General features: G+C 50.0%; 1 protein-coding gene across 5 annotated transcripts in view; it reads left to right on the top strand.

Annotated features, from left to right (window-relative positions):
* Nucleotides 1–23,715, top strand: part of STK10 (serine/threonine kinase 10) — a 133,928-nt gene that overhangs the window by 99,029 nt on the left and 11,184 nt on the right. For all 5 annotated transcript variants that reach the window (XM_047787213.1, XM_047787303.1, XM_047787394.1 and 2 more), the window contains 6 exons: nucleotides 2,000–2,554; nucleotides 4,405–4,535; nucleotides 8,906–9,029; nucleotides 9,752–9,931; nucleotides 18,955–19,047; nucleotides 22,214–22,343. In XM_047787213.1, coding sequence (XP_047643169.1) covers nucleotides 2,000–2,554; nucleotides 4,405–4,535; nucleotides 8,906–9,029; nucleotides 9,752–9,931; nucleotides 18,955–19,047; nucleotides 22,214–22,343 — 1,213 coding nt within the window. The remainder of the gene's footprint in view (nucleotides 1–1,999; nucleotides 2,555–4,404; nucleotides 4,536–8,905; nucleotides 9,030–9,751; nucleotides 9,932–18,954; nucleotides 19,048–22,213; nucleotides 22,344–23,715) is intronic.

Genomic DNA, 23,715 nt, shown 5'->3' with positions numbered 1-23,715 from the left:
GGTCTGTGCAGATAAAGGCATGTGATCAGAGGCCATGGGCCGAGGGGCTCCGGCTGCCTCACACCCCGTCTGGCTGCCCTGAGTGCCCAGGGGACCCGTGACTTGGCGCGTTCCTAACCCATCTGCAGCTTCAGCGCTTGGGTGAATGTAAATTTCAATTAAAGCCAATTTAAATTTTTACAAAACGTTGGGGCCAAACAAAACATGTCTGTTGGCTGGATTCTGACCTAAGCTGCCGCTTTTGGATCCCTGCTCTAGCCATGGGGGGAGAGCCCCTCTGCGGGAGGGGAGGTTGCTGTGTACACGGTGCCCTGCACCTGGTGAGGCGGAGGCTGGACTCATCTATGGGGAGGGCAGTACAGCACTTCCTCAAGTTTAATTCATTCCCGGAAGAGGGCTGAGCTGGCAGGAGCCCTCACCAGGGCGAGGAAGACAAGGAATCCGCACAGCAACCACAGCCTTTCTGAGCCTCTGCTGAGTGCTGGGCATCCCACAAGTCAGATGGAGGAGAACCAGGCTCCATTTTACAGATGGGAACACGGAGGCCCGAGTGGTAAAGAAGCTGAGCTGATAGGTGGCAGGATCAGGTGGGGCCCAGGAGTGGGTGAACTGCAGTGGTGGAGGGCCTGGCTCCAGGAGGAGGCAGAATGTGGCCGAGTCCTGCCTGCTTTCTCCACAGGCGGGAGGCTGAGCTTTGTCATGAGGACAGTGGGGGCCATGCAGGTTTCAGACAAGGGCTAGGCATGGATGTGTGCATAATAACAGGATTAAGTCCGAATTCTTTTTTTTTTTTTTTTTTTTGCCTTTTAGGCTAGCGCCCGTGGCATATGGAGGTTCCCAGGCTAGGGGTTTAATGGGAGCTACAGCTGCCAGCCTACACCACAGCTCATAGCAACGCCAGATCCTTAACCCACTGAGCAAGGCCAGGATCAAACCCGCAACCTCATGGTTCCTGGTCAGATCCGTTAACCACTGTGCCACAACGGGAACTCCTAGAAGGTGGATTAGTGTTGCCTCTGAGAGCTTCGATACCCAAAGTTAAAAAAAGCACAAGGGAGGGAGTTCCCTGGTGGCTCAGTGGGTTAAGGATCTGGTATTGTCTGCTCTGGGGCAGGTTACATCCCTGGCCTGGGAACTTCTGCATGCCATGAATGCAGCCAAAAATAAAAGAAAAAAAGCACAAAAAGAATGATGTGAGCTTACAGGGTGATTCTGTTCATATCAAGCTTAAAGGCAGACAAACTAACCTATAACTCTTAGAGAGCAAAGTCAGGATGATGATTGTGTCAAGGGGAGGATGGATACAGGTGGGGGTCTCTGGGCTGGGACACTGTTCCACTCCTGACCTGGAAGGTGGCTACATGGGTGCTCTTCTATTCATTAAGCTGGACGCTTATGTTTCATCCACAGACACTGGTGTTCTGTTTCACAATAGTGACACTTTCAGAACCTCCTACCCCTGAAAAGCTCTAAAAACCAAAACCAAAACATAAAAACTTAGTGGCTGATATGCTGCATCTAGCTCCTGGATAGGTTTGATGTGGCCTTTATGTGATTTTTTTTTTAAAATTTGAATTAGCTACCATCTAAGAATCAGGAGAAGTGTAAAAATCCAGATTCCAGCTTGTGTTGAAACATTGAAGGGTCCGTCTGCAGGGGACCCATTTTCTCACATTGTCACAATGGGCTGGGGCAGAGTATCCACTGCCCCCTTTTGACAGAGCATGAGCTGTCTAGCTGGCCACTGTTGTCTCCACTCCTCAGAGGGATACCTGTTACTCAAAGCGAGTAGTAATTTTATCATCGGGTAGGCAATAGGGAGTGGGGAGGACTGTGGCTTACTAGAAAGGGAGACCTATGATATCTCCCTGGCCCTGGCCCTGGCCCATTTCACCCTGTGGGTGTCCTACTTTCCAGCCTCACTGCATCTCTGACTCTTGCCTTGGACATACAGTAGCACAAGCTTAACCATCTTTTTTTTTTTTTTTTTTTTTCCTAGCCTCTGGGGAATCACACTTGCAACTCCTCTGAGGTGAGTCAGCTGAGCCTCAATGCCGACAAGCCTCTCAAAGAATCCTCTCTCACTGCACTGCCACCCAGCCAGCCTCAGGACAGTGTGAATGGGCCCAGCCAGCCCTCTGCCTCTGGGGACAAATCCCTCCAAATCACCAGCCCCCCAGAGGTGGTGCCTGGAAATGAGAATGGCCTGGCAGTGCCCGTGCCCCTCCGGAAGGCCCGCCCAGTGTCCATGGATGCCAGAATTCAGGTATCTGAGGAGAAGCCAGCCACTGACCAGGGTGGGGACCTCAGTCCAGCAGCCAGCAGGTCCCAGAAGGCAAGCCAGAGCCGTCCCAACAGCAGTGCCCTGGAGACTTTGGGTGGCGAGAAGCTGGCCAACGGCAGCCTGGAGCTTCCTGCCCAAGCAGCTCCTGGCCCTTCGAAGAGGGACTCAGACTGTGGCAGCCTCTCCACCTCCGAGAGCATGGACTACAGCGGTGCCTCCCTCTCTGCTGATCTGTCCCTGAACAGAGAGACGGGCTCTCTGTCCATCAAGGTAACACCGCCTCTTGCGCCAGAGGCTTGGAGCGGGAGTCCTGCAGAATGTTCTGTGGCCCATTGTTGGCTTTTGAAGGCCCCAGGTGGCTGCCTGCCATTTTTTTAAGTGGTTCATGAGGTCGTTCTTTCTCTAAAGACGTCTTAGTTCCGTTTGTAGCTTAATCCCCTAAATATCTGAGTTGGGTCTGGGGTTTAGTTGTGTCAGGTGAGTGGTCGGGGTTCTCTGGGTTTCCATTTAAATTGGGTTCGGTTCGAGGCCCTGGTAACAGTGAGGGGAGAGGATTCTAAGTGAAAGTTCTCTGACTTGGGGTCAGCCCTGTGGCTCTGCTACTGGCTGATTCCGTTAAAGGGCGTGGGCTGAAGGCTCTTTCCTGGCTGGTGGCCTTTCCAGAGGGGGCGACATTTTGAGGGACAGCAGCCACTGTGCCTGAGAGCTCAGCACGAGGTGTTCACTGCAGAGTGCTTAAAAACAGCAACCAAGGCGGGTCCTGTCTCATTGCAGTGTACAGAGCAGCACACGGGGAGCAGGTGGGAGGTGGCGAGCTGGTTGGACCCCAGACGCCATGCTCTGAGTCCCATGTGCCCTTCTGCCTTCTCGTGGGAGCTGTGACCTCCTCCTCTCAGGAAGGGCTGGCCCGTTCCTCCACCCACTGCCACAAATCATGAGATCTTCCTGAACCCCCCCTCCGTCACCTGATTGGTCACACTGAGGGCCTCCTCCCCAACCAAGGCTGAATTTAGGGACGGTTCTGCCTCCTTTTTTTTTTTTTTTTTCCTTCTGTCACGTACTTGGTAGAAACCACACAGTAGAGACTCAAAACTATTGGCCAGATGAAAGGGAGCAAAAGGAGAAGCAGCTGGCAGGTGTGATAGCTTCGGGAACAGAAAGTGCAGTTCTAACAGGTCACCAGCACAGGAAGGGACAACAACAGCTTTTATTGTCATACGAAGCACCGGGGGCATGGTTGTTCACAAGAAAAGAAGATTATGCATAAATCTGGTGGCTCCAGATGGTGTGGTCTCCTGTGCAGTTCAGGTCAGATCAGTTTTGGCTGTCAAAGCCCTAATGAACTTGGGCTTTCTGGGCTCTCTGCCTTTTGGCCTTGTGGATGAGAGATTGTGGTCTGCAATAATGACTGTCAGAAATAAATACCAAGTTTGGGAGTTCCCGTCATGGCTCAACAAATCCGACTAGGAACCATGAGGTTGCAGGTTCCATCCCTGGCCTCGCTCAGTGGGTTAAGGATCGGCGTTGCCGTGAGCTATGGCATAGGTTGCAGATGTGGCTCAGATCCAGCGTTGCTGTGGTTCTGGCGTAGGCTGGCGGCTACAGCTCCAGTTCGACCCCTAGCCTGGGAACCTCTACATGCTGTAAGTACGGTCTAAAAAAAGCAAAAAAAAAAAAAAAAGTTTGAACCCTTGCTGTTGTATCCATCCTCTCCCCCACCTTACTCTTTGCATCTTTGGAACCACCTTGGGCGGCAAGTTCTGTCTCCTCCTCCGACAGTCTGTCGCGGCTGAGGCTTAGACAGGACAAGGGACTTGTACAGGGGGGATGAGAACGCAGCTTGCCCTTTCTGACGCCCCATCCTGGGTGTGTGAGCACTGGCAGCCAGCTGGCAGAGGATGGGCTGTCTGAAGGCCAAGACCAGGGAGAGGAAAGGGCGTGACCTCAGATAATCAGGCCCCCAGCTTGAGAAGCCTGAGGCAGGTAGGGGGACAGGGGACTGCCATCTCCCCCCAGGACGGGGCTGAGGCTGTGGGGCCAGGAGGGCTGTGGGTTGCCCGCCCCGTGTGGATCCTTAGCTGAACTGCTGAGCTTTGCCTAATGATTTTTTTCCCGGCCAGGACTCAAAGCTGCACAATAAAACCCTCAAGAGGACACGCAAGTTTGTGGTGGACGGCGTGGAGGTGAGCATCACCACCTCCAAGATCATCAGCGAAGATGAGAAGAAGGACGAGGAGATGCGATTTCTCAGGCAAGCCTGGGGAGCGCCGCTGATGGCGGTAACGGGGTGGGGATGCTGAGAGGGGTGGGCTTTCTGGTGAGAGAGCGGTTGGTCTAGGGGGGGACAGGCAGGATTAAGGAGACAAAGGAAGCTGGTTTTGCTTGAGAGCTCGCATTCCCCACTGCACTCCCATCCACCTACTCACCCGCCCATCCCTCCATTTACTGATCCACTCACCCACCCATCCACACCTCCACCTACTCACCCACCCACCCATCCATTCCTTCAACCCACCCCTCCATCCACTCATCCCTCTACACACACCCACATCCATCCACCCACCCACTCATCTACCCCCCACCTACTCACCCACCCACCCATCCACCCACTCATCCGCTCACCACCCCACATACTCACCCACCCTCCCATCCACTCACCCATCCACCCCCCACCCATCCATCCACCCCCCCACCCATCCATCCACCCCCCACCCATCCATCCACCCCCCACCCATCCATTTACCCACCCCCCCATCCATCCACCCCTCCACCTACTCACCCACCCATTCCTTCAACCCATCCCTCCATCCACTCATCCCTCTACACACACCCCCATCCATCCACCCCCCCATCCATCCACCCCCTCACCTACTCACCCACCCATTCCCATACTCACCCCTCCATTTACTGATCCACCCACCTTTCCACCCACCCATCCACACTCCCACCTTTCCATCCATCGTCCATCGTTCACTTACCCCACCCCTCCATCTACTCACCCCCTCCATCTCCTTACCCACCCATTTATCCATTTATCCAACCCACCCCTCCCTCCACACACCCACCCTTCCATCCATCTCTCCACCAGTTCACCCATCCCTCCACCCACCCCTCTAGCCACCATCTGTCCATCCACCCATGTATCTACCCTCTTACCAGATGGGGGCACATGGTGGTGACCTGGAGAGTTGAGGCCATGGCCTTTGTAGAACTTACACCCAACAGGCCAGCAGACAGCACCCAGGATAACTCCCAACTGTGGTAGATGCTGTGGAGGGAGTAGTGGGTGACAGGAGAGTGAGCCCCTGGCTTGGGGGGGGGACACTGCTGCATGGGCAGTGCCCTGAGCAGAGCTGGAAGGTTGAGAGGAGCTGGCCATGAGCAGAGCTGGGGGAGCACAGGAGCAACTGCAGGGCCAAGGCCCGAGGAGTGGTCACGTGGCTTGTTTAGGGACCTGAGAGGACAGGCTGGAGTGTGGAGTGTGGGTAGGAGGGAAAGGACAGGCATGCAGGGTCCAGCCCATGCCATCCTGCGGGAGGGGGTGTCAGAGTGTGGCTTTTGTCCCAGGAACAGATGGAGTGAAACAGCTGGAGACTGACCAGCTCTAATGTCCCTTTGAGAAATGGCTCTGCTGCTCTATGAGACGAGACTGTGGAGGGGGTGGAGGTGGGGGTGGCAGTGAGGCCGATGCAGGGATTCAGGGAGACCCTGTCCAGGATGGTGGCCAGACAGAGGGAAGAACTGTTGGGATTCGGCATGCATCCTGGAGGCCAGACTGTGAAACTGGGAGGGACTGGTGCGGCGGGGAGGGCGTGCGGCCAAGCTGTTCGCTGGGAACCATCCTTGCGGCCCTGCTCCGGGGCGTGTTTCTGCCGTTTTCTCAGTGAGGAAACAGTGTTTCTTGGCAGGTTAGTTACTTGCCATCCGTGTGAGAAGGTCTGTCTGTGTGAAGGTTCTACCAGGCTTCCACTGGACCGGGAAGCTTCCCGGGGCTGCTGGGGCTGGGGCCTTAGCAGTTAGGGAGGGAGGCCCCGGAGCCACGGAGCTCCCTTGGGGCCAGGCCTTTGCGGGCTAAATTCATGGTTGGTTTGGAGGACATTTCTAGAACAAACACATTCATAGCTTTAAAAAACATAGACATTCCAAAGCCAAGCAGAAGCTGTTTGGGGTGCCTGGGGGTACCTCTGCTGTCTAGGAGCCAGAGGGGTGAGAGGCAGACTCTTCACTGGTGGTGTTGCTGTGGGCACGGCATGTGCACGCACACACACACATGCACACAGACACACAGACACACACACACACACACACACATACACTGGTGTCCTCATTTGTGTGTGCAGGGCTGGGGCAGGGGTGGGTGTGGTTGCTCTTGGCGTGTGACCCCACCTCTATTTTAATGGGAGGTGACCTGTACTCCTCAAGCCTCAGACCCCAAGGGCTGGGTTTTCTTTCCATCATCTCCCCTCTGGGCAGTTCAATTCCAGACCCACCACACCCCATCTAGAAGCGATGCCTCTGGCTCTGGCCCCCACTGCCTCCTAAGCCGAGGAGCTGTGTGCTGCCCAGGTTCCAGAGGGGAGACTTGCCTGAGGTGGAGAAGAGCTGCTTGCAAAGGACAAGGCTTTTTTTATTGCTTTTTAGGGCCGCCCCCATGGCACATGGAGGTTCCCAGGCTAGGGGTGGAATCAGAGCGGTTGCTGCTGGCCTACACCACAGCTCACGGCAACGCCGGAGCCTTAACCCACTGAGCGAGGCCAGGGATCGAACCCGCAGCCTCATGGATACTAGTTGGATTCGTTTCCGCTCCGTCTCAGCGGGAACCCCCCCCCCATGTCAGTTTTTAACAGGCTTGCCCAGAAAGAAGCACACCACTTTGGGGTCTACCCCGCCAGTATTTTTCCTGTGAGTACACACATACACACAGTGGCAATACGTATGGTACAAAATTAAGGTACCCTATGTGGTTTAGTCCAGTTTTCATTGTATTTACATTTCGAATTGGTAAAACAATCTCATGGTTCAAGACTAACAAAAAGAAGGTAAACAGTGAGACTCTCCCTCCCTTTTCTGCCAACCATCCGGCTGCCTCCTTGGGTTAATATTTTACAGTGCAGTCCTTCCAGAAACACTCAGAGTTTCAATAGGAAAGTAAGTAAACACAGGGACACACGCGCACACACGTACGTGGTCCTTTGTGTTTTTCCCTCGGATGGTAGGGAGCGTAATAGATCCACTCTTCAACCTCTTGCTTTTTCCACTTAGACATCAGTCCCTCTCTGTTCATAAAGAATTACTGCACAGGGTAAGGATCTGGCATTGCTGAAGCTCAGGTGCAGGTTCGATCCCTGGCCCTGGAAAGAGACTCTTTGTGCTGTGGGTATGGCCAAGACAAAAACAGAATCACTGCATTTTTCATAGATTTTTTTTTTCCATGTAATTCAATATCTTCTAGAACTTGATTTTTTTAATGGTTGTATAAAATTACATCAGATGGATGTATTTTATTTAGTTAGACCTGTTTTGATGGACATTTGTTTTCAATTTTATAGTATTAGAAAGAGCATTATTATGAATATCCTTATGCAATTTTGTTGTGCATCTATGAATATTTCTTTAGAATCAATATCCAGAAGTGGAAGTACTGTGTCAAAAGGCATGAACTTATTGACAAATTGTCCTCCAGAAATGTGTCAATTTGTACATATCAGCAATACATGAAAGTATCAATTTCCCTTATATTCTTGCCTATTTAATGAAAATATTTCTTTTTAGGTGCATTTCATACCCATATTGGTAATTTTAAGATTTCTTTTTGTCTTTTGTTTCATGTCTGTTCATGTTCTGTGCCACTTTTAAAAATTAGGACATTGCTGTTTTTCTTACTGACTTTTAAGCACTCTTTATATATTAAGATTCTTAGTGGGTTTTTTTTGGGGGGGGGTGCACATCAATGCCATCTGGAAATTCCCAGGCTAGGGGTGGACTCAGAGCTACAGCTGCTGGCCTACATCACAGCCACAGCAACGCCAGATCCGAGTCGCCTCTGTGACCCACACCACAGCTCACAGCAACGCTGGATCCTTAACCCACTGAGCAAGGCTAGGGATCGAACCTGCATCCTCATGGATACTAATCAGATTCATTTCCACTGAGCCACGATGGAAACTCCTAAGATTATTAATATTTTGTCTGTCGATACATGTCAAGTAAAGTCTGAGCTCTTAAGTTCTAGTCATGCCTCTCCCCCAGACTTGTCATGCCTCTCCACATCCAGCCTTCAGTGTCCCTAGCTATGACTGTGTCATCACTGAGGCCACTTTTTCTTTTTGGTCTTTTTTCTTTTTAGGGCCGCACCCACGGCATGTGGAGGTTCCCAGGCTAGGGGTTGAATCAGAGCTGCAGCTGTCAGTCTACACCACAGCTATAGCAATGCCAGATCCAAGCTGCATCTGTGGCCTACACTACGGCTCATGGCAACACCGGATCCTTAACCCATTGATTGAGGCCAGGGATTGAACCTGCGTCTTCATGGATACTAGTCTGGTTCGTTAACCACTGAGCCACGATGGGAACTCTGAGGCTACTTTCTTACTGAAATATCCATGTCTTTTCACCCTTCAGGCGTCAGGAACTCCGAGAACTTCGGCTGCTCCAAAAAGAAGAACATCGGAACCAGACCCAGCTGAGCAACAAGCATGAGCTACAGCTGGAGCAGATGCATAAACGTTTTGAACAAGAAATCAATGTGAGTGTGAGAAAAGATGGGTCTCTCCAGAGCTTCTGGCCTCCATGTTTTAAGTGGAATCTCAGAGTGGAGGTGATTGGGTGTGGAGAGTCATTCACGACAACTGCCCAACTTTTCTGGCTTCCTGTTCTCATGAGGCATTGACTTGTAAACACAGCATGAAGCTCATGAGGCTCCGCTGAGTCACACCGGGGGATCTCTGCAGGGGACATAACCTTTATTTTTTAATTTTTTTTAATTAATTTTTTTTGGTCTTTTTATCCTTGTAAGGCCGCACCCTCAGCATATGGAGCTTCCCGGGCTAGGGGCTGAATCAGAGCTGTAGCCATCGGCCTATGCCAGACCAAAGCAATGCCAGATCCCACCACGGGTCACGGCAACGCTGGCTGGGTCCTTAACCCATTGAGCGAGGCCAGGGATTGAACCCACAACCTCATGGTTCCTAGTCAGATTTGTTTCCCCTGCACCATGACGGGAACTCCCATAACCTTTATTGAGCACCATGCATCTACTCTTTCTGTGAGGCAGATGGTCTGTCTGGTCTTCCTTTTGCACGTGCGGAAACAGACTCAGAGAGGTTAGGTAACTTGTCCCCGGCCACACAGCAAAGAAGTGGAGAGCTCAGGATTCAAACCCTATTCTGAGCACAGACGCTGGGCTTTCCCCATCTCCCTCCCTGGTATGAGGGGACTTTTCTGAATTTCCCTTTCTGCTCTTTCCAGGCTAAGAAGAAATTCTTTGACACAGAGCTGGAGAACCTGGAGCGCCAGCAAAAGCAGCAAGTGGAGAAGATGGAGCAAGACCACGCTGTGCGCCGGCGGGAGGAGGCTAAGCGGATCCGCCTGGAGCAGGAGCGGGACTATGCCAAGTTCCAGGAGCAGCTCAAGCTGATGAAGAAGGAGGTGAATCTGTGTTGGGTGGAGGCAAGGGGATCTGGGAGGATAAGGACCCTCTCAGCTGCAAGGGTTCAAAACCCCAACTCAACCTCACCTCAACCACAGAGGGATTTGGGGGAGCTGATCTACCTGAAAAGCTCACACCCAGGTATGTCTGGGTCCATATCCTCCAGCTGTGCCATTACGAGCCCCTTCTCTATCCCGTGGGCTCTGCTTTCCTCTGTTTGCTCCCAGGCAGGCTTAGACAGCTTCCTATACCCTCTCCCCGTACCTGGGAGAGCGCAGGGGCGAAGGAAAGGGTGGCGGATCAGGGTGACTTGAGATGCTGTCACTGGAAGGGGGAGTGGGTGCTGGGTGGGCACCCACATGTCCTGCCTTCTCCCAGAGCAGCAGCCCCCTAGTTTGGACTCGGGTGCCTCTTCTCCCTCTTTCCCCGCCCATCTGGAAGGGGAAGTGGGAGGGGCTGAGAGGTAGACCGTCCTGAGAGAGGGGAAGGGAGGCATATTTCTCAGCCTGCCCCCAGGGACGGGCATCGGGGCAGCCCACAGCTCCCTCTGTGGGGCCAGACCCTAGGTGAGCAGGACATGCTTTCTGTCCTAGACTCTCAGGAGGAAGGAGGGGGACAAGGCAGGTATACCAGTCCAGACCCAATCTAGTTCCCAGTCTCCAGATGAGAGCAGCAGCTGAGCGGTTTCTAAGGGTGGTCAACCGCGCAGGGGGCCCTCAGAGCCCAGCTCCCCGACTTTACTGTGGTGCACACGACGTTTGGTGCATCTGAGGGACCCCAAGTGGGCTGCCTGTGGGATCCAGGGCCACTGGTTGGACGAGCTGGGCCAGGGCCAGGATGTGACAACTTACGCAGAGCACAAAATTTAAGGAGGTACCAAAAAACCTCCCTAATCAAGATAAATTACATTCTGATGCAATGTTTTAAAATAAAAATTAGTGTAAAATATTCATGATGAGCAGAATATCAGCTCTTTAAAATAAAGGCAGGATTGGAGTTGCCCTTCCTGCCCGAGCAGTTACAGAACCTGAGTAGGATCCTTGAGGATGAGGGTTCGATCCCTGGCCTTGCTCAGTGGGCTAAGGATCTGGCGTTGCCCTGAGCTGTGGTGTAGGTCGCAGACGTGGCTTGGATTCCATGTTGCTGTGGCTGTGGTGTAGGCTGGCGGCTACAGCTCCGACTGGACCCCTAGCCTGGGAACCTCCATATGCCTCCAGTGCAGCCCTAAAAAGACAAAAAATAAAATAAAAAATAAAATAAAGGCAGGATCGGACGGGGCCAGGTGAATGTGAGGTGATGAGCTTGAGTCCTGTAAGGATAGGACTCCATCCTGTCTCTGTTTGATATTTTGTTCATATTTTTTTGGCATGAATTTTGAGCTTTTAAAAACTGTATTTCTCTTGGTTACCGAGGGTGTTTGGCATTCTCTTTTGTGACTGAGCCGAGTGCCTCTCGACTTCCCCTGGTCCTGAACCTCCTCCTGAGAGATGTGCCAGTGGACTGAGATATGTGGAGGGTGGTGGGGAGAGGCTGATACTAAGCGTGTCCTCAGACCCAGTGCCTGGGAGGCAGGCTTGGTGGCAAGTCTTGGCTCTGTGGCCCAAAGAGAACTGCTGGGCTTTGGAAAAAGCTACAGGCAGACCTTGTTTTATTGCACTCACTTTATTGTGCTTCCCAGATACTAGGAGTTTTGTTTTGTCTTTTTTTTTTTTCCTCACAAATCAAAGGTTTGTGGGGCAGCCTTGCATCAAGCAAGTCTTTCTGCACCATTTTCCCAACAGTATTTGCTCACTTCTTGTATCTTTGTCACATTTGAGTAATGCTTGCATTATTTCAAATCTTATTATTAGGTTATATTTATTATGGTGATCTGGAATCAGTGATCTTTGATGTTAGCTCTTTTTTCCCCCTTTTTTCGGCCACACTCAAGGCATATGGAAGTTCCCGGGCCGGGGGTTGAATTGGAGATGCATCTTCTTCTTCTCTCTCTCTTTTTTTTTTTTCTTTTAGGACCGTACCCATGGCATATGGAGGTTCCCAAGCCAGGGGTCGAATCGGAGCTGTAGCCACCAGCCTACACCACAGCCACAGCAACGCGGCATCCGAGCCACGTCTGCGACCCACACCACAGCTCACGGCAGTGCCGGATCCTTAACCCACTGAGTGAGGTTGGGGATCAAACCTGCAACCTCATGGTTCCTACTAGGATTCATTAACCACCAAGTCACGACGGGAACTCCAGCTTTTTCTTTTTTTAAATGTGTGTGCGCTCGTGTGTGTGTGTGTTGTTGGCTGCACCTGCGGCATATGGGAGTTCCCAAGTCAGGGACTGAATCTGAGCCACAGCTCTAACCTATGTCACGGCTGCAGCAATGCTGGATTTTTTAACCCACTATGCCAGGGATCAAACCTGCGCCAGTGCAAAGATAACGCTGGATCCCTAACCCACTGTGTCACAGTGGGAACTTCTAAACATAGCTTTTTCTATACACCCGGAAACCGAAAAATTCACGTGACTTGCTTTATTGTGATACTAGCCCTATTAGGGTGGTCTGGAATCAAACCCAGAATAATTTTGAGGTCTGCCTGTATTTTCCTGAGTCCTGGCTGCCTTCTATCAAAATGAGAGTTATTCAGCTCTTGTTGTATTGACTGTCTACAAACGTGGCACTTTGTGAGGTGCCAGGGATGTTGTAGTGAACAAAATATGCAGGGTCCCTGGGCTCAAGGAGCTGTTAATTGCCAGGGAAACTAGAAAAAAGTACATTATCAAATAAATACAGCACTTGCCCATATCACACTTGCTGTGAGAGCACATAGGCTAGTTAACCAGAGAAGCTATGAAGAGATCAGCCTTAGAGGGGCTGGGAAGGCCTCTCGGCATGTGACATTAGGCTGAGGTCAGAAGGATGCTTCCAGGAGGGTGGAACAGCATATGCAAAGGCCCCGAGGTGTGGGAAAGAGCTTGGAGTGGGCAAAGAGCTGAAAATGACCAGGCTGGTAGGAGCTCAGTAAACGAGAGGGTGATGAGTGCAAGGTGGAATCTGACAGGTAGAAAGGGCCCAAGTCACGGGGGGAGAGGGGTCACAGGCAGGAGTTTGCTGTTAACTGTGCAATCCTCACACAGCACAGTAAACGGGAAGAGTCTGCCCCAGAATAGGTACCCAGTAGATTCCGGTTTCCTCTTGGCTCCTCACCCCGTCATATACCCACACCCTTTGTATGTGCGGGAGGGGAGGGAGTTGGGAGAGGACTGCAAGAGTGGAAAAAGGAAGAGGCTACAGAGAAGGGGGCTGGGACAGGGGAGGTGCGAGGGGACCGCCCAGAGGTCCTCGCCCTTTGCTGGGACTGACTTTTAACAAAGCCAAATGATCTCGTTGGGGCAGAATTCTGGGAGGATTATCAAGCCTCTTGGTGAATTCTTTTTTTTTTTTTTTTTTTCCATTACAGCTGCACCTGCAACATACGGAAGTTCCCAGGCTAGGGGTTGAATCATAGCCTCAGCTGCTGGCCACAGCCACAGCCACAGCAACACTGGATCCCAGCCGCATCTGTGACCTATGCCACAGCTTGCCACAACACTGGTTCCTTAACCCATGGAGCAAGGCCAGGGATTGAACCCACATCCTCATGGACACAATGTTGGGTTCTTAACCTGCTGAGCCACAATGGGAGCTCCTGTTGGTGAATTCTGAGGCCGTGCCTGGGATCTGGTACTTGGGCTCCTGCTCAGGTTCTTTTTTTTTTAAAATGAAGTCTTTAAAATCGAAGTTCCCGCTCCGATGCGGTGGTTTAAGGATCTGGCGTTGTCTCTGCGGCAGCTTGGGTCACTGCCAAGATACGGGTTTGATCCCTGCTCCTGCGCAGTGGGGTAAGGATATGGCATTGTTGGAGCTGTGGTGTAGGTCTCAGGTATGGCTCGGATTCCATCCCTGGCTCTGGAACTTCCGTATGCCAGGGGTGTGGCCAAAAAAGAAAACGCGTGACCTCTTGCAGTTTTGGCCATTTGGTAAGATCATGACTCCGTTACTCTCCTCCCATGAGGCACTCTTGCTGCCAGGACTCTGGCCTGCTGATGAGACAGAGAGCTTCTGTCTTTAGTCTGATTCACAGTGAAGCCAGGCAAAGGGTAGGCTTGTGTTTACTTCTGGTTCCCACAGCTGACCGCTGGGGTTTTGTTACATAATTAGTTGGTATATGTTTTTAGAGCTCCTTCTCTTTGCACCCCTGTGCTGGCAGTGATGAGCAGATCACACCCGGCCCCTGTCTTCAGACTTGCCCTGCTTGTAAGAAGCTGCCAATATGGAAGGAGTTGCGTGGTTATAAGATGTTTGAGGACAGGCTGCATATTTATTAGGGGGATTAGAGGAGGAAGACAGTCTCTTCAACTCAAAGAGAGAAGCGAGATCTCCTGGGGTGGCATCAGGGTGGGGTGGTTGTGTGGAGCCTGGAGTCAGAGAGACCCGAGTTTGAATCCTGAGTCTGAACTCGGGCAGGCTGCTTAAAGTCACTGAGCCTCTGTCTCCTTCTCTGTGAGAGCAGGTAATGACAGGGTCATTCATTCACGAAGCTCTTCTAGAAAAAGACTAAATGACAGAATGCAGGCAAAGCACCTGGCAGTGAGCACTTCCTGCGTGGTGGCCCTTTCAGGTATTCCTACCATTAGCGCCATCGTCCGTTTCCAGAGTTAGGTCTAGGGATTCCTGCTGGTGGGCTTTGCTTTGCGGTACCTCTGGGTGTCCTGTGATTCCATGTCTTGTCACTGCTTATGCCACAATCCTGAGACCTTTTCTGGTCACAAAGGTCACCTCTGTGAGGTCCTAGGATGCTACATGAAGCCTAGGTAGGAATGGGAGGCTTGGGTAGAGACTGCCTGTCATCACCCTTGGGTTGGTGGTTAGGAGGCACCAGCAGCGGGGAGGACAAGAGTGGGAATGAGTAGGGCCCCCAGGTGATCAGGCTGTGAGCTACCCACAGCTGCATTAGCCAGCCCGCTGCTGCATCCAAGAAATCCACACATGGATGCTGGAGGGGAAGACCGCACACAGATCCACGTGGACTCTTTCACCATTTCAAAGCAAGAAAGGCTTCACCGTGTTCATTTCCTTACAATCCACTGAAGCGAGAAAGTCGGTCATGATTTGAACTCAGGCATGGAAAACATACAGAAATAACAGGGTAAAACTTGAGATGCCTCATGGGGCCATTTTCATGGTGAAAGCAATTGGTATGAAGTATTTATCATGCTAATGACCCCTTGCACTTAGGAGGTATGCATCGAGGGAGAATCATTCCTAGTAAGGGGACCTATTTATTCTTCATTGTTGTTTCAAGTAATTAACTAAATCTAGTACTATATCTACACACAGAAACAGAATGTTATAATAAATGTATTCTATGAGGATGGAATTGGTGCTCTGTTCCTCAGTTCCTACACACACAGGACATTTAAAATCCACCAGAAACTCGGCAGTTGTAGCTTCTGGAGTTCCCTGGTGGTGCAGTGGGTTAAGGATCCAGTACTGTCGCTGTTGTAGCTCATGTTTGATCCCTGACCTGGGAACTTCCTTATGCTACAGGCATAGCCAAAAAGGAAAAAAAAAAATTTTTTTGACAGTAACTTACTTCTGAGATCACCTGAATCTGAAAACAAACTCAACCAATACAATCTTTTTTTTCCCCCCTTTTTTGGCTGCCCCATGGCATATGGAGTTCCTGGGCCAGGGATCAGATCTGAGCTGCAGTTGTGACCTATGCTGCAGCTGCGGCAACACCAGATCCTTAACCCACTGTGCTGGGCCAGGGATCAAACCTGCATCCCAGTGCTCCCAAGACAGTGCTGATCCCATTGTGCCACAGCAGGAACTCCAAAACTCAACCAGTCTTGAAGGAAATCTTTCCAGAACTCCTTGTTTCCCTGCCTTCTTAGGCAAAACTCATTGGACATCATTTAACTCTTTCTTAAACAGTTTGGATCTCTATAACGCCACAAAATTATATTCCTGGAAGGATCCTATAAAGTTTAGTTAAAAGCCAGATTGGTTTTTTTTTTTTTCTTTTCTGATGGGAAAATGGGAAACAAGTCCAGGGACTGTTCCAAAGATGTGCAGCTGGACCAGAAAGCAGCTTTCTGACATGTAGCAGAGAGCCTCTCGGTGTAGACTTCAGCCAGGGTGGCACTGGTACAGCTCTGTCCTCAGGGGTTACTGATGAGTAGGTCTGGATGCCCCTTTGCTGAGTAGACCCATGGGATACCACTTTTAATGTTCTTTTGCCTCATCCCTCCATTGTCAGTGGTGTAACACCTTGGTGTTCAGCCCCTTTATTGGAAACCTCCAGACCCTTTTTGAAACTGATGCTTCTCTTCTTATGTCCCAGAAAACGACATCATCAAGCTTAGCTAATGAGTCTTTTCAACTATGTGACACCTTGAATGGGGCTGTCAGTGGCGTTTTGACAAACACCAGACAGATGCTGAAATGTGGTTATGTACCATATATCCCAGGCAGCCCTTTGATGTGGAAGCTTAAGTGGTACACGTGAGATTTTTGAGATATTTTATGAGAACTTCTTTCCAGACAGTGATTCTCAAGCAGAGACTCTTTTGCTCCCCAGGGGACATTTGGCAATGTCTAGAAACATTTTTTTTTTTTGTCTGTCACAACTGGGGAGAGGGTGCTGGATAGGGGCCAGAGATTATGTTAACATCCTATAAAGCACAGCCCCTGTCACAAAGAATCATCAGCCCCAAAAGTCAACAGTGCCAATGTTAAGGAACCCTAATCTAAGACCATTAAAGCAAAAAACAAAAAACAAACAAACAAACAAACAAAACAAATGGGAGGATTCAGATTACAAACCTAGAACCATGAAAGAAAACACCTAATGGAGTTCCCGTTGTGGTGCAGTGGTTAACAAATCCAACTAGGAACCATGAGGTTGTGGGTTCGATCCCTGGCCTTTCTCAGTGGGTTAAGGATCCGGCGTTGCCATGAGCTGTGGTGTAGGTTGCAGACACGGCTCGGATCCTGCGTTGCTGTGGTTCTGGTGTAGGCCGGTGGCTATAGCTCCGATTAGACCCCTAGCCTGGGAACCTCCATATGCCACGGGAGTGGCCCAAGAAATGGCAAAAAGAGGAAAAAAAAAAAAAAAAGAAAAAGGAAACACCTAAGACTGGAATAAGAGATGATCAATAGCTGGGGAGGGGGGTTGGGGTCAGATGATAAGTGTATGTTTAACTTTAGGAGAGGCTGCCAAACTTTTCCCCAAAAGTATTATTTTACATCTCCATGACGATGTGTGAGAGTCCAGTTGCTTCATATCCTCACCAACACTTGATATCGTCAATTTTATTTTTCCTATTTTAGCCATTCTGATAGGAAGTGGTATCTCATTGTAGCTTTTTATTTGCATTTCATTATTGACAGAGGATGTTGAGTATCTTTTCGTGTGCTTATTTGCTATCTATCATTTTTGGTGAGGTACTTAACCTTTTGCCCATTTATTATTATTATTATTTTTTAGGGCTGCACCCACGGCATATGGAAGTTCCCAGGCTAGGGGTTGAATTGGAGCTACAGCTGCCAGCCTACGCAACAGCCAGGCAGGATCTGAGCTGTGTCCATGACCTACATTGCAGCTTATGGCAACACCGGATCCTTAACCGACTGAGTGAGGCCAGGGATCAAACACTTATCCTGGAGTTCCCGTCGTGGTGCAGCGGAAACGAACCCAACTAGGATCCATGAGGACGTGGGTTCAATCCCTGGCCTCGATCAGTGGGTTAAGAATCTGGCATGGCTGGGGTGTAGGCCATCAGATGTAGCTCCGATTAGACCCCTAGCCTGGGAACCTCCATATGCCTCGGGTGTGGCCCTAAAAAGACAAAAATAAAAAGGCCGCAAAAGAAAAAAACAACAAAACCCTTATCCTGATGGATACTAGTCAGTATTTTTTCCCTCTCTAGCTGCTCCTAAATAGCCCTGTCCTTGAGTGCATGTTTTAGGGTATCAGGTACCTGAAAAGGATTGGGTTGCCCAGAGAGAATGGTCTGAGAAACTCCAGGTTCCTTGCAGAGAAGTGTCATGAATCTCTTCTTCTGTTATAAAAGACAGAAACTCAGTACTAGCTGGCTTGAGAACACTATTAATTTACCATCTGCCTACCTGGCATCTTTTGGAGTCTCAAAGACATCTGCCTCTGACCAGGAGGGCACAATTGTCACCTGGCATCCTTCCTCAGCTCTTAACATTGCTTCCCTACCTTGATTCTGTCTCAGGCAGACCCCTCCAGGTTGGCCTACCATGGCCAACAGCCTCCCAGCCTAGCAACCCTGAAGGACAGAGAGTAACTTGCTCCAGTAGTTCCAGCAAACGTCCTGAAGCCCTTACTAGCCCAGCGAGGACCACATGCTCATCTCTTGAATTGATCCTTGATGCCAGGGCATGGAATATGCTGTCAGCCTGGATCATATGCCCAGCCTAAAGTCAGATGGGGTTGGGGGCATCGGCCACATCTGAACCTCAGGTTCTGAGTGGGGGCCATCAAACTCACGCATTTTCAACTGGGGTGCTAATCACCCCAAGGAGTTAAGACATCTTAGATATTGTAATGGTTTAATGGACAGTATCTCTGTAGGATTAATATTTCATGGGGGAGAGTACATAGGAAAAAAAAAAAATCTCAAAGGGCTTCTGAGGAAGCAATTTCAAAAGAGGTTGAGAAACACTACCCCGAAGGAAATGGAAGTGCTGTCATCTGAAGGGTATGGATAGCAAACAGCAAGAACAGCACCTGTCTGCTCTGGGGGGTCTGGAAACTGGAGCTGGCAGCAGACAGGCGGCCAGTAGGTGCCATCTGCCAGGGGCATGGGGGGTGGAGAGCAGGGTGAGGGCTAAGGCCTGGAAAGCTGAGCCCCATCTTCAGTCTCCCTGGCCCAAAAGTTCTGGGAATGAAGGCTTATTTTTTTAGGAAGCATGAGGAGGTATCCTGACCCAGCCATTCTCTGCTGTCTCTGGTGCAGGTGAAGAACGAGGTGGAGAAGCTGCCCAGGCAGCAGCGGAAGGAGAACATGAAGCAGAAGATGGAGGAGCATGCGCAGAAAAAGCAGCTTTTGGTGAGTCCTTGTCCCTCAGTTGGGAAGGAGAGGGGTTGGCGAGTCCTAGCTTTGAGAACCTGAATGGCGCCTAGAACTCATTCCTGTCTCTGCCCTTGCCCTGTCCCTGGAATACTCACCTATTGCTTGGGGTACTACACCTAAATCCAGACCATCCTGGTTTTCACCCCTGCTACCACCTCCTCCATTCAGCCTTCCTTGATTGCCCTTGCTCCAGCTGGAAGTGGGCGCTCCCATCTCTGGGAGACATGGTGGACCTTTACGTCGGCCTCTCCCAAAGCTTTTAGTGCCTCTTGCACTGTTTTATGGTTGGTTGCACATCACATCTCCTTGACCAACCCAGCACATCTCTGCCAAATTGGCATTTTTCGAAGTCGCAAAGATATCAAGCCCAGATCTCCCCGATCTGGTCGGTTCTTGTGTTCTGGGTGGTGGCGGGGTGGGGGGGTGGGGCGGAAATGGTCCTCCGTCATGTTGTCGACCCAGAAGCCATGTTACTCTTGACACCTCTTTTCCCTCCAATCCTTTGTCACCTCCTGAAGTTTGAATTTTTTTTTTTTTTTTTAATCTCCAAACTTCGGATCCATCAACTTGTCAACAACTCTGAACCCCTGGCCATTGTTATCTTTTGCTTGGACTGTTGCAGTAGCCTCTCAGCCAGTTTCCCTCTAGTTCTTGCAGTTCTTTCTCTCACATTGATCACAGTTGGTGTGATCAATGTGATTTCCACATGTGATCATGGCACCCTCCCCCAACAGTCCAGTGCCTTTAAAATCTTCAGTGGCTTCCACTTTATCCATAAGATCAAATCAGCCCTCTCGCATGCTTTCAAGGCCCTTTAGGTCTGGTTTCTCACAGCTTCTCCCAGCAGTCTCAGCCCCACTGTCCCAGCCTCACCAGCTTTCTTTTCATTTCATGCTCTTATCTTGTCCCACTTCCTCTGCTCCCAAATGGAAAGCAAATTAGAGTCTGCAATTACAAATGTTTTCTATAGTATCTGGTTTAGCATTCGTGGCTTATCAGGATAGATGCTGTCCATTTTCCCCTTCACAGAAGAGGAAACGAAGGCTCAAGAGAGGTCATACTGCACAGTTAACAGTGGGACCCAAGGCCTCAAACTGAGTCTGACTCTAGGACACAATCGTACTTTCCTACAACCTGCCCCGTGACACTATGATTAGGAGAAGAATGCAGGGCTGGGGAGGGTGGGGAGGGAGAGCAGAGGGAGAGCAGACTGGCCTTTTAAGAGGCCGCCATGGCTACTGCATTGAGAGCCTCAAACATGTGCGCTCCCTTTGGCCTGGATTTTCTGCTTCTAGGACTAATCTTGAAAATGAATCATCACAGAGGTTCAAAGACATTTAGCTACCAGAATGTGAAGAGCAGCATGTTCTGTTGCCAAAAGAAAGAAAACCTATGAACAACCTATTATACACTGGGTAAATAAGTTAGGCTGTACCATGAGATATTTTCAGCTATTAAAACTTATTTTTGATAGACTACGACATAGAAAACATCTTTTAAATAATTTTTTAGAATTGTGGCAATATAGACCATATAAAATTTGGTATCTTACCCATTTTTAAATGTACAGTTCAGTGGTGTTAAGTACATTCACGCCACTGTGCATACCATGACCAGAATTCTTCATCTTGCAAAAGAGAAACTGCACCAATCAAACAGTAACTCCCTGTGGTACCCGCACCCCCGTCCCTGACAAGCAAATTTCTGCCTCTCCAAATTTGACCTCATAGAAGTGGAATCATACAGTATTTGTCCTTTTGTGCCTGGTTTATTTCACTTACCATGTCCTTAAGATTCATCCATGTTGTAGCATGTATAAGAATTTCCTTCCTTTTATTTTTATTTTTTAATTCTTTGTCCTTTGCCCTTTTAGGGCCACACCAGAGGCATATGGAGGTTCCCAGACTAGGGGTCTAATCGGAGCTTTTGCTGCCAGCCTACACCAGAGCCATAGCAACGCCAGATCCGAGCTGCATCTGCGACCTACAGCACAGCTCATGGCAACGCCAGATCCTTAACCCACTGAGCAAGGCCAGGGATCAAACCCACAACCTCATGATTCCTAGTAGGATTAGTTTCTGCTGCTCCACGACGGGAACTCCTTTTTTCTTTTTAGGGCTGTACCTGCAGCATATGGAAGTTCCCAGGTTAGGGGTTGAATTGAAGCTTCAGCTGCCAGCCTATGCTGTAGCAACACCATATCTGAGCCACGTCTGTGGCCTACACCACAACTCACAGCAACACCAGATCCCTTAACCCACTGAGCAAGGCCAGGGATCAAACCTGTGTCCTCATGGATACTAGGTCAGTCGGGTTTGTTCCCGCTGAGCCACAATGGGAACTCCAAGAGTTTCCTTCCTTTTAAAGGCTGAATAGTATTTCATCGTACGTACACATCACATTTTATTCATTCATCTGTTGATGACACGAGTTGTTTTCAGTTCCTTGGCTGTCGTGAATATTGCAGCCATCAATATGGTATAGATATGTCTTTCAAAATTTTTGTGAAACAACAGATGTAAAGATATTTATATAGATACACTAAAACCAGTTGCTAGTGTTGAGTGATAAGATTAGGGAGAATTTATAGTTTTTTACGTGTTTCCAAAAATTTTTATTTAAAAACTTTTAAAATTTATTTTTTATTGCAATAGAGTTCAGTCACAGTGTTAGTTTCAGGTGTACAGCAGAGTGATGCAGTTTTGTGTGTGTGTGTGTATTTTTTCCTTTTGGGGATTCTTTTCCCTTAAAAATTATTACAACATTTTGGGGGATTTTTCCCTTGTAAATTATTACAAAATATTAAGTATACTTCCCTGTATTATACAGTAGGTCCCTCTTGCTTATCTATTTCCTATACAGTAGCTAAAATTTTTAAGCTTAAATTTTATGTTTTACTCTTTATTAAGGAAAATGAGACACCTAAGCAGAAATAGGTACATCAGGATGATGAACTCCCACATACCTGTCACCTGATCTCAGAAACAATCAGCTCCTATCCACTCGCTTCCCCACTCTGTTATTTTGACTCAAATTGCAGACACCGTATCATTTTACCTGTAAATATCTCAATATGAATCTCTAAAAAAATACCCTCAATGCAATAAACGCACCTGAAACTTTCGATACTTAACCATAACAGGACCGGGACTTCCTAGCCAAGCAGAAGGAGGACCTGGAGCTGGCGATGAAGAGGATCACGGCCGACAACAGGCGGGAGATCTGTGACAAGGAGCGCGAGTGCCTCACGAGGAAGCAGGAGCTCCTTCGAGGTGGGTGCCCGAGGGCGGGTGGCACGCGGTGGCCCAGAATCTCCGAGGACAGAGGTCCCAGCCCAGGGTGAGAAAGAACTGCTGGATCTCCTCCGCCCCAGGACCAAACCAAACATCAGCCTTCGTGGTGCAACACAGGACACACCCCCATGGAAGTCAGGACTGAGGCAAAGATAGCAGTTCTCAGCAACACCGTGTGCCATCCCTGCAGATGTCAAGGAAGGGGAGAGGAAGCCAGGGCGAGTGGGTGGAAACTAAATAAGCTGCGTTACGGGGGCTGGAGAGGGGGAGCATGGCGAGCCCCGCCCAGCAGCCTTCACGCAGTGAGGGGCTCCTCTGCCGGGCCGTGCGCCTTGATCACATCCAGTCCTCTCCTTACTGTTGTAAGGCAGGCCCTACTCTTCCCACTTTTACAGATGGGGAAACTGAGGCTTGGAGAGCGACTGTTCTTTGGCCGGGGTTGCTCAGTTACCAAGTGGTGGAGTGGCCTTGGATGCAGACCTCATCTCGAGGCCAAGCTCTCACCTCCCCTGGTGGGGTGGCGTTTGGGCAGGTTTGCATGAGACTGTCCAGAGCCAACAGTGTAGGCGGGCCTCCCACAGAGGGAGGAGGGAGGGGGCTTATGTATCTGGGCGATGCCTCTGGGCAGGGGCAGCCGAGCTGGGGAGGCTCTGGGGTAGAGTGCTCTGGAGGGCTCGGGGCTTGCGGTCTGTAGATGGCCCCCCCTCCCCAGGCTGTCTGATCTCTGGCTAGCAGATGCTGGGTGCAGTTTTATGGGGTGTACAAAGAGCAGGCTCGAAATGGCTCCAAGTCTGTTGTTTGAACTACACTTAAACCAACTGTGTGGTTAAAAATTGGAGTTTGGTGCCTGTGGGCTTTGACGCTAATGGTCCCTGTCTGTTGTAAAAATGTAAACAGAGGACCAATATGTAAGTGCCGTCTCTGGCTCGCATATCAACAGGGGCTGCAGCCAGGACTCTGAAGGCCAGTGCAGTTAAACAGCATAAACCTCTCAGGATCTGGTGTGGACCAGGCAAAATGGGGTCCCTGGTCTTCTGACATTCTGAATAGAGCCCCCGATGTTTCAGGAAAGCCCTTGTTTCCTTTGCTTGTCCAGGGATGGCCTGTAAGAGCCATCCTACTTACGGGATGGTGGTTCTGATTTTGGTTTGGAAGTCAAATCACTGTTCTGATGTTCTGTGGGTAGATGCTGGCTTTCATGGAACAGGAGTGCAGTGAAATAAACTGAACATTCGTAGTGGGCTGAGCTGTATCTTGCAGGGTGTGAGGTTCGCCATCTGACCCCAGCTCCCTGCCCTGAGCACCAGCTCACTTAATGGACTACCAGCGATAACATGCTATAAACTGTTTC

This window comes from Phacochoerus africanus, chromosome 1 (assembly GCF_016906955.1).
Source record: "Phacochoerus africanus isolate WHEZ1 chromosome 1, ROS_Pafr_v1, whole genome shotgun sequence".
In the NCBI taxonomy this organism is placed as follows: Eukaryota; Metazoa; Chordata; class Mammalia; order Artiodactyla; family Suidae; genus Phacochoerus; species Phacochoerus africanus.
This window is presented reverse-complemented; position numbering and strand designations above follow the sequence as displayed.